The sequence below is a fragment of the Haliotis rubra genome, unplaced genomic scaffold (genome assembly GCF_003918875.1).
Source record: "Haliotis rubra isolate DU_JTF1 unplaced genomic scaffold, ASM391887v1 Scf1307, whole genome shotgun sequence".
Lineage (NCBI taxonomy): Eukaryota > Metazoa > Mollusca > Gastropoda > Lepetellida > Haliotidae > Haliotis > Haliotis rubra.
The window spans coordinates 197,428-212,221 of NW_025765234.1; the positions used below are offsets into that span (position 1 = coordinate 197,428).

The 14,794-nt window shown below is 41.4% G+C and overlaps 1 protein-coding gene and 1 long non-coding RNA gene across 2 annotated transcripts; both read right to left on the minus strand.

The window, feature by feature from the left end:
- Nucleotides 1-4,800: 4,800 nt before the first annotated feature.
- LOC124267368 lies at nt 4,801-9,629 on the minus strand. Its single transcript, XR_006896011.1, has 4 exons — nt 9,552-9,629; nt 6,252-6,323; nt 5,336-5,402; nt 4,801-5,061 (listed from the first exon to the last, which is right to left on the minus strand). It is a non-coding gene; the product is annotated as an uncharacterized LOC124267368 (long non-coding RNA).
- A 748-nt stretch (nt 9,630-10,377) lies between these two features.
- On the minus strand, nt 10,378-13,931 carry LOC124267367. Its single transcript, XM_046702280.1, has 4 exons — nt 13,379-13,931; nt 12,762-12,860; nt 11,116-11,220; nt 10,378-10,490 (listed from the first exon to the last, which is right to left on the minus strand). The coding sequence occupies exons 1-4, from the start codon at nt 13,929-13,931 to the stop codon at nt 10,378-10,380; spliced, it is 870 nt and encodes a 289-aa protein (XP_046558236.1).
- Nucleotides 13,932-14,794: the final 863 nt, after the last annotated feature.

Below are 14,794 nucleotides of genomic sequence, written 5' to 3' on the forward strand. Positions count from 1 at the left end.
GAAGAGTACACGACAGAGAACCACCTCGGACAAGGGGACGTAACTCTACAGGATGAACCGCTTTGTGTTAGGACCCGTTCCGCGAAGCGGTTTTAGCTGTACGACTGTTAGATTTGTGTTAAAGTATAAATATTGTGTCAACGCGGTTTCGTAAATCCTCACGGCGAAAAAATGTTAATATGAACATATCCATTCTCTCCACTATTTATAAGTGACATTATGTATGCAATGCACTGTTCCTACTTCGTCAAGATTTATGTGATAACAGTAAACACGAGAGGTTTTTCTATGCGTCCCCGATCTCTCACACAGCCTACAAATACTGATGTGTTCTTCAGTAACACTCCCGGACCGCCTCTGCCAGATAGCGAGGGGCTGTGGGGGAGCCTACTGGGTAAAGCGTTCGTTTGTCACGCCAAAGGCGCGGTTCGATTCCCCAACATGAGTACCCATTTTTAGTGTCCCCCGCCGTGTAATATGGCTGACATATTACTAAAGCTGCGTACAACCTAACCCTTTCACTCACCGTCAGACAGCGAAAGTTCGGTTGTTCGTCATTCTAAAATCTAGATTTAAGTTCGCCATACGAGTGATAAAGGATTTGTCGGTCCAGAGTAGTGAGTGAGTTTAGGTTTACGCCGCTTTTAGCAATATTCCAGCACTATTACGGTGGGGAACACCACAAAATGGGCTTCACACATTGTACCCATGTGGGGTATCGAAACGGTCTGGTAATCATGTTATATTTATGGTCCCCAGGTGGGTCGGCACTATAAAACAGGCATTAACTCCTACTAATACAATCGGCTGTTGTCGTGTCTTCACACGTGAGAGCACATCGCAATATGATCACAAAAACTTGAACGAGTGACTGAGTGTAGTGTTACACTGCTTTTTTAGCAAACTTCCAGCAATATCACTAGAAATGGGCTTCACACATTGTACCCATGTGGGGAATCGAACCCGTCTTAAGCGAGACAAGCGAACACTTAAACCACAAGGCTAGCACATTGTCTCAAAATCAAGATCGCGACGTGAAACCACATTTCAGCTCACCTTTAAAGGCGGAGACAGAAGACTATCACTATACTGTACTATACTATACTATACTATCTACATGGAGGCCACACGAGCTGGTGAGTGGTGACAAGCTTGGCTTACCATAGATACCAAGAAAACATGTCAGCTATGCCCTTGAATAGGGTCTCCCACTTGCTATCGACGTCCAACGCCATAGGGGTTCGTTGGTCTCACTTCTGTATTCTGCTCACACTCAAGGTCAACCTGGATGACCATCAGTTAATGCGATGAGACACTGTTCATTTTCCTCCTACTATTACGATATGAAATCTCATTACTTTGACTGCTGGTCAATACAGCTGCCCATCATCCGAGAGTGCCAAGTTGAAATGAAAGGCTCCAACGAGCTTAAATATAAAGTGCTTGGGTGATCTTGAACAGATGAAGAATTTTAAGATGAATTCGATGTCTCTTGCCTGCTTGATTGAGATGTCTTTATTGAGATATATTGCCCCAGAAAAACACAGAATATCTTTAACGTAAACGAGACGAACGATTCTGATTCAGATGGATGTATGGAGGAACCCTATAGTTTGGCTGCTTGTTTATTCCACAGACCAGATACGTTGTCCTTCTGAACAGAACAATAGAAAGCTCCGGATCGACAACATTATAGCTGTGGTTATTGGATTTAGGACGAACCATCGTAACATTGTGGCCAATTTGTGCCACGGATGAAAGATCATGGTAACACACTATGTTACCTTTAATTGTAATATATATACTTTTTCCAGAGTAATGGTACAGAAGGCGGTTTGTCTATATTTTTTCTGAATATCTTAATACCACTTAGGGGTTACTGTTTAGACGTGTGTCAAGTGCGTCTTTGTTAGACTGGAGCATATATCTGTATGGTATGCTAAGCACGTACAGGTGGAGGCACTGACATTTTGGTATTCTTTTGGTCTTATGTCGTTTCCTTAAACGGTACCCGTGAAGATCCGGTGTAACAGGCCAGAGTATACCCCTGTCCCAGACTATACCGGGGTTAAACTGGGCTAGCCAGACTATACCCCAGGTATAATCTTGGCTAGCCTAGTTTATACCCGGGGTATATTCTGAACTAGGCCATAGTATACCACCCTAGCCCAGATTATACCCCTACAGAAAACAAGTAATTAAGGATACTACTATAATTTTATCGTACTTCTCACACAATTAAACACTGGTTACAACATTGAAATGGTCCGATACATTTTCCAGATACAAAGCATAATCAGTGTGAGTTTTCAAGCTGAAGCTGGCAGGGTACATCAGCCATTGCATTGACTGACCAACTGCACTGTAAATATAAATGTCACATTTTAACAGACTGGGCTAGCCTATAGTTTACCCCGGGGTATAATCTGGTGGGGGGTTATTCTGCTACACCGGGTTATAATTGGTCTTCAGTAACCCAAGCTTGTCGTAAGAGGCGACAAACGGGACCGGGTGGTCAGGCTCGCTGACTTGAAATTGGTCATCGTAACCCAGTTGCGTAGATTGATGCTCTCATACTGTTGATCACTGGATTGTCTGGTCCAGATTCGATTATTTACAGACCGCCGCCATATAGCTGGGATAGTGCTCAGTGCGGCAGTATTGGAGTATTTTGACGAATGTTACTAACCTAGTAAAGATTTTTTTTTCATAACATTCGTGATTTTTAATCCTTTGTTTTGCCCGCCTCTGTTCGAATTGACTCGGTTACACTCATTCGAAGTGTGTGTTCTTCTGTTAGTCGTTACTTCCCATTTCTTTGATTTGCCAGTTTATTAAACTGGTCGTGTATTGGTGATTGTACAATGTCTCAACTGTGATGTATATAAACTCTGTCAAAAAGAAACGCAACCCCTGTATTTTAGAGATTTTGATCTGAAGTTTTAGGACGACACGGCATTTTTATTATTTAAGACAGAAGTCTGAAATTTGGCAGAATAATAACCCAGATGGGCATGTTTAAAATTGTCATTTCAAAAGTCATCTCACAGACACCAGTTTGTCACCAGGGGCGTCTGTCTCAGTATCTCGTATGAGCACCACGCGCTGCAATCACTGCACGGCATCTCCTTGGACAAGAACGGATAAGACGCCGGATTCTTTCCTGGGGAATGGCTCTCCACTCCTCCTGCAGTGCAACGGCGAGCTGTTGCAGCGTCTGTAGCGGCGGCTGACGTTGACGTACGCGTCGATCCAGAGTATCCCACAGGTGTTCAATAGGGTTGAGGTCTGGTGATTTAGAGGGTCATGGCAAGACATTGACGTTGGAATTCTGCAGAAAGTTCATTGTTGCACGTGCAGTATGAGGCCGGGCGTTGTCCCGTTGAAAAAATCTGTGTCTGTTGGTCAATAATCGGGAGAAGGTGAAGCTCTAACACGTGGTTGATGTAACGTTGGGCTGTCAGGTTCCCTGGAACGATCACCAAGTCAGATTTCTGGTTGTATGAGATGGTTCCCCAAACCATGACGCTTTCTCCGCCAAATCTGTCCACCTGTCGGACGCAGATGGGCGCTAAACGTTTATGACGTCTCCTATACAGACGCTGTCTTCCGTCGTGACGTTGCAAAAGAAAACGTGATTCATCAGAAAACCAGATTCGCCTCCAGTTTTGTAAAGTCCGTATCCTTACGTTGTTGCACCACCTGAGTCGTCGGCGTCGATGTAGGGGCGTAGTACAGGTCCAACAACTGGTCTACAGGCACGTAAACCCGCTTCTTTCAGACGGTTCCTAATCGTTTGAGCTGACACTCTCCTCAAACCTGGTATTTGTGTGGCAGTCACGGTTGGTAGGGCATGCCGATTACGCAGGTGATGGACCCGGATGTACCGATCTTGAAGGGGTCGTGATTCTTGGCCTTCCACTTCTCGGGCGATCGTTGGTCAAATTGAAGTTGTTGTAGCGGCTCCCAAGTCGGGATATCGTTGTTTTGTGAACATTTAGGTGCCGTGCAACAGTTCCAAAACTTTCTCCGGCTTTTGAACACGACCAATGGCGATATTTCGGTCGGCAGCACTCAATCGTGGCATTTTAACACAGCTTTTCGGCGACAAATGAATGAATATAATACGGAAGCACATGGGCTTTTATACACCCCTACATTAACTGCCATTTTCATGATTTGCATGTGTTTTTTGTGCGAAGTCACCATGAGGGTCATTTCATGCGTTGTGACGGAATAAGCAAAAAAATACACTTATGCGTACAAATGCAGTTGTTTGGATGGTAATCTTCATTAATTACGTGTATCATTTCAATACATTCGAATAAAATTTAGTTTGGAAGCAATAACTTCATTCAAACGAATTTTTCATATCTGAGGACAGGGGTTGCGTTTCTTTTTGACAGAGTTTATGATGTGGTTATTTTGGGGCGAATATATTGAGTTGCGTCCCTTCGACCATATCTGATAATTGTTGGTTTGAATACACATATCATCCTGATAGTTAATCGTCGTGCAATCGTCGTGCACTTCGTAAATGGCCATGATTATAGTTGTTTAAAAATTGGGGGCTATAACTGACTTATTCAAACACACACACCTAACCTCGGGTAGATTCTGATGCAGATTTTAAAATCCATCTTCATGGGTTACTGCGTGTCATCTTAACTCGATGACTTGGGGTATTGCACATGCTATCAACCACTGATTTGAATGCCTCTTTAACATGCCGTCGAGATATGGTTGACATTATGCTGGCTTAATTCTCTTTCATACTCGCTACAAATACCAAGGCATGTATTCAATTGTGAAGTTCTTGGCAAGGGAGTTTATTATGAAATATACCGATACACATTCCATCAAAATACCTCACCTCATTGCAAAACGAAAGGGAAGAGAGAAAATGAATAGAACTTTTACAAATTAGGGGTAAAGAAAACCGAACATCCGCCCCAGACCTCCTTCTTCAGACTCGGGTGATCATAATTAAATCTATACACATGAAAGTCCCTGGTGGCTCCCGTACATCAGTTGAGCAAGTGATGATCGAACTTCCAATATCTGAAGTAAACGGAAAGAAAATTGTATAATACTTTAAAGTGACTACATCTTCATCCTTTTTGTGACACATGAAACAAAGCAAACAGCGGATGAGCTCAGATATTGGCACAATGCACCCATGTATGAAATATAGACTTCCTCTTAGACGTGAGCAGCTAGCGCCAATGGCCACAAGTTTGCCCCACTGCTCCCAGGCACTATGTTAAAACTTTATCTGTTCAACTTTGACTGGTTTGTAGCATACTAGTGTTTCAGTTGTTAGAGAAAATCTTACCATGCCTCTCAATTCTTGATCAAACTCAGTATGTCCCTGACAGCGTCCCCTGGTCTTGTTGTGGTGGCTGTAATATTAACATTATTTCATTAAACACGACTTTGTTGAATAACAAGCGATCTTACAAACATATTCAATAACCATAAGATATCTTTACTAAAAGCAGAGTCCCTTGTACAACTAAGACTTTATCATACGCATGTCTTTATGATGACTCATGAAACAGTGACAGATGTTGCAAAAAGGTAACCCGTCACAAACACATGCAGCGGCAGGTCAACTGTTAATTTAGGATAGGTATAAGAACATAGAGTAAAAGTCCAAATCGGAAATATTGTGACTCATCCGCCAAATGTGGAAATATATCCACATGTCTACCCAAAAAAACTATTTCAAATCTTTGCTGATTTCTTCAGGGTTGTAATCTTGACCAAAAGACTTGTTTGGAAGGAGTTGCATGAGGCTTTGAACACACCTCATTTATTTTGGGCACTTGCAGGCCTATTAACGTATCATTTTGAATATCAAGTCTGACTCACGTGATCGACGCAGCAATGGCCTAAGACCTGTTTATCCGTTATTTTACGCCACAATATCAGTGGCCTGAATACTGATTCGGTCGGGGTAGTTTGAGAAAACAGTCAGAATAGCTTCTTTTGCCTCCTATTCGATGACTGCCTGTGATGGAAGGTTCACGGTGTTCACCTATACCCCAATGTCCTCTAATCTGATATATTCAAACTGTTTCATACATTTCTTGTGTCCTTCCTATCAACCGAATCATAAACAACCGCCCTTCGAAATTTTCCAGTTTTCCTACATCCTTCTTCGGTGAGCGTATCCCACATTGATATATTGACCCTTTTAAATGTCTCTGACATTTACAAATAATGTCCCTTCTACTGATAAAACGTACTTTGCTTTTTAGTCGTCGAAATCATTCGGTCTTCCGCAGGAGTTGCCAATGCCTCCGTCACGACTGTCGCTGCTAAACATGATATTGTATTTGATTAAGGTAATGTGACATAAGGATTCGATAGATCTTTCAGTTCTAGCAAATGCATTGTATAGCAGTACTTAAACATCCTAACATCCAAACAATTGTTGTTCGTGTTGTCAATTATTTCGAATAATAATACCCCTTCAGTTTGCATGTCATTTGCGGGACTTTAAACTTTATTTGATCCGACACCAAGTAAAGTTGATAGAGATGGATCGCTTAGTTGGTAGAAAGGGGGTTTTCATGCAGTTACTGCAAGTAACACGTAACCTACAATGTCTTAATGTTCAATATATTTTGAAGTTGTCAGTGAGTGAGTGAGGTTAAAGTTTAACGTCACCTCGACAATATTTCAGCCAATGGTGACGTGAAACGTTTTGCATACACAATAAATATAAATTGTCAAACACTCAGACCCTAAAATAACTAGAGTATCACAGATGTTTTGGGGTTGTTTTATTTACGAAGACAATACAACATAAAAACAGGCTATAGGTTGCCAACCATTGAAGGTAGGTCACCATACTAGGGACCATGGGGACTTACAGTGCTGAAGTTGTCATAATGTGAGTTAGTTTGGTTGAAGTATTATTTTTCTGGAACAAACGCTAAACACTGCCATTTTCTTCCTCTGTATATCCTTCATATAATTGATGTAATACTGTTACTACACACTGACACTCATACTTATCTTACCTCACACATAAATGTCGCTTTCTGATTGGCTGAGCGCTCTTCTATTATTTCCAATGTTCCCCGCTTACAAGCGAGTTACATTTCAATGTACCCCGCTTTTAATGGCAACTCATTCTGTACTTCGTGGTGGTAATTCTTTTATCTCGAATAACATTGAATGATCACGTAGGATGTACGGAAATTACCGATGTTTTGCAAATGCAAATCGATGGAAGGGAGATAACTCTAAATCTGTTTTTCTTGTCAGCAAAATCTAGCGATGGCTACAAAACGATTTGTACCCGTGATTCAAACAATTCAAAATTAACATTAAGGTGTTCGGTAAGATAAATACGTTGTCCGAAGGGCGAGGGAAACATGAAAAAACATCGAGGGTACGTCAATCCATGCCCCACTCGTGACCAGTGAACAACTTATAATGTACATTTGTAAATGAAAACAATATGTTCAAACAGTTGGAAAACAATGAGCCTATGAAAACAGCATCCCCTTATCAAATTACACATCATTCAGCCAATTATCTCCCGGGGTTTCATCATTTACACCACGCGCTTATTCCGAACCCTTCATGCTATTTTCAGACATCAACATACATATCCGGAACGGTCATTGTGATGAAATGTCTAGTTCCGACTTCCTTCATCACGTCTCCAAATAAAAGTTTTATGCTGTATTTCATTTTACCCAAATGATCACGTACACTTTGAGCAGGACTGTAATATCAGATCCCTGAAGATCCGGGTTAGAATTGGTCTTCAGTAACCCATGCTTGTCGTAAGAGGCGACTGATGGGATCAGGTGGTCAGGCTCGCTGACTTGGTTAATGCATGTAATCGTATCCCATTTGCGTAGGTCGATGCTTGTGATGTCTGTCACTGGTTTGTCTGTTCCAGACTCGATTATTTACAAGCCGCTGGAATATTGCTGAGTGCGGCGTTAAACAACAAACAAAACACTGTGATATGACTTTATGTGTTGTGTCCAGCTGGGATGTGAGTGCGGGTCTAGTTTGACGCTGATGTAGACACATTTCACTTTCATCATGGAGAGTCATTGAGTGATGCGCGTCTGTGGCGTTTGTAACTTTTAGGAAACTCACAGGCACGCGTATGGTGCTAAGGAACCAAGATACATAATAGAGGCCTCTCTGGGATTCGATATCAGGATCATAGGCTTAACGCACTACCCCTTAGACTACAGTACAAGCAGAAATTATTGAGAATTTAAAGATTGTACATTTTTATATTTTTTTTCACTCATTACTCACGTATTAAATGTGAATATTAGCAGAACAGAACTCAGAACACAGATTCAAAGACAGGTGAACAGTTAGTATTTTGTCAAAGTCACCATGGGCAGCAATGCAGGCTTCAATGCGGCGGGCATACTACTGATCAAAGAAGTTAGAAAGTCGTGGTCCATGCTGTCCCAATATCGGACCACCTCTTCTTTCATTTCAGCAATATTTGTCAGATTTTCTTATTGACACTTTCCTTCAAAAGTCCCCAAACATTTTCTATTGGATTTAGGTCAGGGCTATAGCTTGGCCAATCTAATAATGTCATATTTTGGGTCCGAAACCAGGCCTGTGAATGCTTTGAACGATGTTTTGGGTCGTTATCCTGCTGGGAAATCCAAAATTTCCATAGAACACGTGAGCAGATGGAAGTAAATGTCCCTCGAGAATATCGGTGTACCGCTCACTGTTCATATTCCCTGCAAATACACAGAGGGACGTTGCCCCGAACACAGATATGCCACCCCACACGTTAAATTTCGAACTGTACTTTGGGCGCTGATACAAAGGTTTTTCAGTTTGTTTGGTCCAGAATTTCAGTGTATTAGTAAACAGCCACACAGATCTTTCATCTGAGAAAATCACATTGTCCCAGTTAAAATATCTATGTTGTAAGCACCAGTTCAACCTTCGCTCCTTTTGTTCAGGTTTCATGATCGGTGATGGAATTCCTCGACTTTTCTTCCAACCCATTGCATGCAGCTCAGTTTTAATTGTCTCCTTACAGACAGCCACAGTACCTCTATCAATCAAATCCAGCCTTAAGTTTTCTAAACTCCCTTTGTTTGTTTTTGAAACAAAAATACCTAAGCCGCCTGGTGCTCAATGCCATATCCATTTGCAATATTTTCAAAACACGATAAACAGTGGACAAAGGGATGCCTGTTCCACTTGAAATCACTTTAGCTGATCTGATGTCCTTGTTATAATACTCTAAAAATCAACTTCCCTCTTCTAAATAATCCATTCTGAGGATAACTGAAAATGTCGTCTGCTAGCAAGTAAACAAAGGGTATAACTCTTCACAAAACTAATGAAAAAGGATTAATGGAGTTGTCTCTCTTGAATGAAACCAAGCACTTAGCTGGTCAAGGTTGTTTATACTAGAAATCCAATTAAACATATTCCTAAAATTCTCAATAATTTCTGGTCATACTATAAGTACTAGACTTATCATAGGACCATCGAACGAACTTACTGCCAGGTTATGCAAATATACATACCAGCGAGAGTTTTAGACGTCGATCTTTCTGCCTGATCTGTGTGGGTAGTGGATGAAGTTGTGGTGATCGTCGTCAAAGACGAAGACGGATGCGGAGCGATATCTGTAAATTAAATCATTACTATTTCCCAATTCTCCCATTATTTTTAAATTTTAGATCTGGGACAGCTTTAAACTTATGGTAACCTCACTCACTGTACTGTATGACATTTCCATACTTTGTCAACACGTGTTTTTTTAGATTTCATTGTTTACGTTACAAAACAGTTTTGGTTTTAAATTAAATGTTCTTACAATAATTTAACTACTAAAAGATGGTTTCGAAACGTCGGACATAGAGTCGTATATTTAACCCACAGAACAACAGAAAAAAAAACAGGTCGCAAAGTTAAATGCCTACATTCTGGAAACAGGTTATGTCTATGACAAGAGAATGTTAAGATTTGTCAGCTAAGCACGGGTTTGTAATCACAGGTTGAACTCATAATTTGAATCGGGAATATAATTGACTCATAAGTATCGCTTGGTAAGAGACATTCCAAACACAGTCCTACTTGATGTTGTGGTTTCTCTGCCCGACGGTGACGATAACGACCTCGTCTCAGACGCCGTTTCTCTGTAGCAATTCCTTCTGAAAGTGCAGTTGATTTTATATTTGAAATAATGAATAATGAAATAATATGTATATCACTGCACGTATTTGTCCAGTACATGTTAATTTTCAACAATAACGGTTCAATTTTGGATGAATTCATAGATCAGAGAACAGAACCCAATGATTCCTATCCTGAGATCCTCGTCAATGCCATCCCATCAATGTATTTCCTTTACATTGCTGTTACTGAATAGTCCCGAATCAGACCTTGTGGTCTTTCTAGTCCAACATTGCGCTTGTCTCGAACTACGGATAACTCGACACTATCAGGTCCACACAGGTTCACTGTAATATACCTTGTTGAGGATAAACATCTGGAACCTATACTCGTAAAATGTAGAGAGAACGCTACAAATCCTTATTTTAAATCCAACTAGGGTCCATGCAGGTAGCAAAGGTACTGTTAGTCCCCATGGTCCTTAGTATGGTGATCCACCTTCAGTTGTTGGCGATCTATAGCCTGTTTTTATGTTGTATTGTCCAAATAGTGCTATCAGTTTTAACTTTCTACACTAGTTTTAATTCTAATTGTGATATTCTAGTTGTTTTACTGTCCTTCGTCGACAGTTTTTTTAACATATATTCCATTTCCATGTCAAACATGTTCTCGTCACGATATGGCTGAAATATTGCCGATGTGACGTTAAATATTAACTCACTTACTCAGTTTCATAGTGCAGCGGTCACGATATGCCTGAAATATTGCCGATGTGACGTTTAATCATAACTCACTCACTCACTCATAGTGCAGCGTTCATATTGATATACACACGTAAGGGCATTCTCTCTCGCTACCGGACTCCATATGTGAATCGAAGAGCAGTTGTTATCCCTAGTACACATTTAGATACACTCAAATGCTTTTAAAAACGTATATGGTTTGAATTTTGATGCAAAATCAGTAACCTACCAAACCTCTGCCTCGGGATCAGCGTTATAAGTTTTTCATCCTCAAGGTCTTCAGCGAAACTGTCCGTGACGTCGGTTGTCGGCGTCAACGTGTGCACGGCTGGGTCTGAAACATATTCAAGACATGACTGATTGAGTGAGCTAAGCTGAACTGTTTCTCGGCTTCATGAGAGAGGACATTTACCCTTTGTGAAATCCACGAGCCACGCCATGGTACTGATAGCGCTAGAACTATAATCGGGGCAAACGGAATTCGAACTCATAATTATGGGTTTTGGGTGAGACGAGGGGCCCCAACTCTTCACAGGAATTGCGGCGCCTTAGACGACTATATCACCAGAGGAAATGAACTGAGACCAGGTAAGCGTTGACTGGGAGAGACCATGTTACCATCATAATACATCATGTGTCTGGCACAGACCTTGTTACCATCATAATACGTCGTCTGTCTGGGACAGACCTTGTTACCATCATAATACATCGTGTGTCTGGCACAGACCTTGTTACCATCATAATACATCGCGTGACTGGGGCAGACAATGTTACCATCATAATACGTCGTCTGTCTGTCAGAGACAATGTTACCATCATAATACATCGTGTGTCTGGCACAGACCTTGTTGCCATCATAATACGTCGTCTGTATGGGGCAGACCTTGTTACCATCATAATACATCATGTGTCGGAGACAGACCATGTTACCATCATAATACATCATGTGTCGGAGACAGACCATGTTACCATCATAATACATCATGTGACTGGCACAGATCTTGTTACCATCATAATACATCGCATGACTGGGATAGACCATGTTGCCATCATAATACTTCGTCTGTCTGGGACAGACCATGTTACCATCATAATACGTCGTCTGTCTAGGACAGACCATGTTACCATCATAATACGTCGTCTGTCTGGCACAGACCATGTTACCATCATAATACGTCGTCTGTCTGGCAGAGAACATATGTTACCTTCATAATACATCATGTGTCTGGCACAGACCTTGTTACCATCATAATACATCTTGTGTCTGGCACAGACGATGTTACCATCATAATACATCATGTGTCTGGCACAGACCTTGTTACCATCATAATACGTCGTCTGTCTGGCAGAGAACATATGTTACCTTCATAATACATCATGTGTCTGGCACAGACCTTGTTACCATCATAATACATCTTGTGTCTGGCACAGACCATGTTACCATCATAATACATCATGTGTCTGGCACAGACCTTGTTACCATCATAATACATCGTGTGTCTGGCACAGACCTTGTTACCATCATAATACATCGTGTGTCTGGCACAGACCTTGTTACCATCATAATACATCATGTGTCTGGCACAGACCATGTTACCATCATAATACATCGTGTGTCTGGCACAGAGCTTGTTACCATCATAATACATCGTGTGTGGGGGACAGTCCATGTTACCATCACAATACACTAATTTGACTCATAAACAGCAAAAACATTTAATGTCACAGTACCCTGATATTAATGAGTTCTTAATGCTTTATATGATTAATGACGGTGCTGTTGACAATACGTTTACATGGGAAATCAATCCAGTCAATTTGTTTGTCTCTTTCCTGTACAAGGACGAATTACGAAACATTGATGAGGTACACAACCTGTATGCTCTCCGGAACGCATGGAGAAGGTCTCGCTCTCTTTGTCCTGCTTCTCAGCCTCAGTTGTCAAAACAGGCGTTTCGTGGGTTAACGTCACCTCTGTAAGAGTGAAACATGCAGAATACACATATCTACGTTGTATTATGTACAAGATCAAATCAAATTTCAAAAGAGGCGACCAACAGCAAATAAATGGCACAATGAAGGAATAACTGTACACTGATTCTCTCATTTGCGTGAACCCTCACTAATGATTCTATTTCATCTGCGAGTTTGTCTTAATAATGATTCACTTACACTCTGTGTGTACCCGTTCGTAATGAGGTGCTTATCATTCGTGTGTACTCCTCAATCCCTTAACCTCGGAATGTACCCGTCAATAATGATTCTCTTATCATCTTGGTATACACCTCAATAATGATTATCTTAACATCTGCGGGGTTGGTGGGGTAGACTAGTGGTTAAAGCATCCGATTCTATTATAATCCGAGTGTCCACTCAGTAATGTCTACCTTATCACATGCATGTAACCCCAAAAATGTTGCTAAGTATTGTGGGAGGTAGGGTTGGGGTGGTGTGTGTGTTGGTTGTCCGGGGCGAGGTCAGTGAGCACCTACCTGGTGTAATCGTGGAAAGCAATTCATCATGCCCAACATCCTCTGCTGTGTATCCACTAGAGAACTCAGTTGTCAGGGCAGTGTCCCAGGTATTGATGGAGACCACACGGGTGCTCCTGTCCTTGACCACACCACATGATGTATCCGACGGAAAACAAGATGACAATTCCATCACTTGGTTCTCGATCCCACTCATGGTTTGTTTCAAACGAACATTTTCTTCACGGATTTCATTGAAACTACTTTTGAATCCATTAACACTGGTCTGCAGAGACTTGATCTGCCGAGTCAGCTCTTTTGATTCTCGATTGGACTTGCTCACCAGCGCCATAACCCCGACCAACTGGCGATATGTCCAGTTCAAGTGAACCTTGATCAGTTGATGTTGACGGTACATTCGGTTAATCCTTTGTTGGTTGTAGTCGTCGATGGCGATGTCCAGCACACCAGACTTCAAAATGTCCAACAATTTCTTTTCAGTGAGATTTGGCAGCGTTTCACGTACAACTCTGTTCAAGAATTTCCTTTCAATGATGTTGTGAAAAATCTTCATTTCGTTTTTTCCATTGCGCCCGATGTGCATAGACTGCATCTTTAAGACGGGACAATTTCTTGTACACAGGTCGAAGCTTATGCCCATTGATAACTTGCTGGGTCGTCATGATGATGACATAAACTAGCAGGCATTTCACATCCATGGCTATCAAGTTAGTGCATACAAATGACAAAATTACATTCACTAAATATTGAAGAACAAGGAAGTTCATTTAACACTACGTATTGCTAACTTTCATTGGTCTCCATGGCAGTAAAGTCCCAGCAACAATGAGCTTTTGTTTCCAAGTATGTTCTTCCTGATGTCAATACCAGTTAACTTGAAGCACTGTGTATCCTACAATAGGCATATTTGATGGGAGGCCGCTTCCCGTATTATGCAGTGGGGAATGCATGTACTTTACACCAACTGATTTCATGTCATCCCCTATGTTTTGTTCAACACATTTATAATTCCAAAACAAATTCGAAAACACAACCAAATATTCTTCTTGGTAGTACTTGAAAACGCGATCTCAAAAGTCGGCACTGTAACGACAAACTTTAACATTTGTTAGTGAAACCCAAAATGTGTGCATAATCATTCAGTTTACATTTTCTTCGAAAGGCTTATAATCATTCTATGACCTTTTTCTAATTATGCACAGGAAAGTAGGTGTAATCTAAAGAAATGATTTGCCTTTCCTCACCGCGCAGCGAGTGAGTGAGTACGCCGCTTGTAGCAATATTCCAGCAACATCGCGGCGGGGGACACCAGAAGGCTACCTCGCCGCCCCCACCCAGTAGCGAATGGTACCCGGAAAGATTAAACATGTTACCTTCTAGTGCCTGACAGGGCAGGGCATCCATCCATCCGTCCAT

Bases quoted from the DNA above. Each gene is read 5' to 3' on its own strand.
- LOC124267367 (XM_046702280.1), bottom strand. From the start codon at position 13,931: ATGAAGATTTTTCACAACATCATTGAAAGGAAATTCTTGAACAGAGTT. The intron at 11,221-12,761 runs GTTGTGTACCTC...AATATGTTTCAG, and splicing joins GCGTTCCGGAGAGCATACAG to ACCCAGCCGTGCACACGTTG. The intron at 10,491-11,115 runs GTAGGTTACTGA...GGTATATTACAG, and splicing joins GATCCCGAGGCAGAGGTTTG to TGAACCTGTGTGGACCTGAT.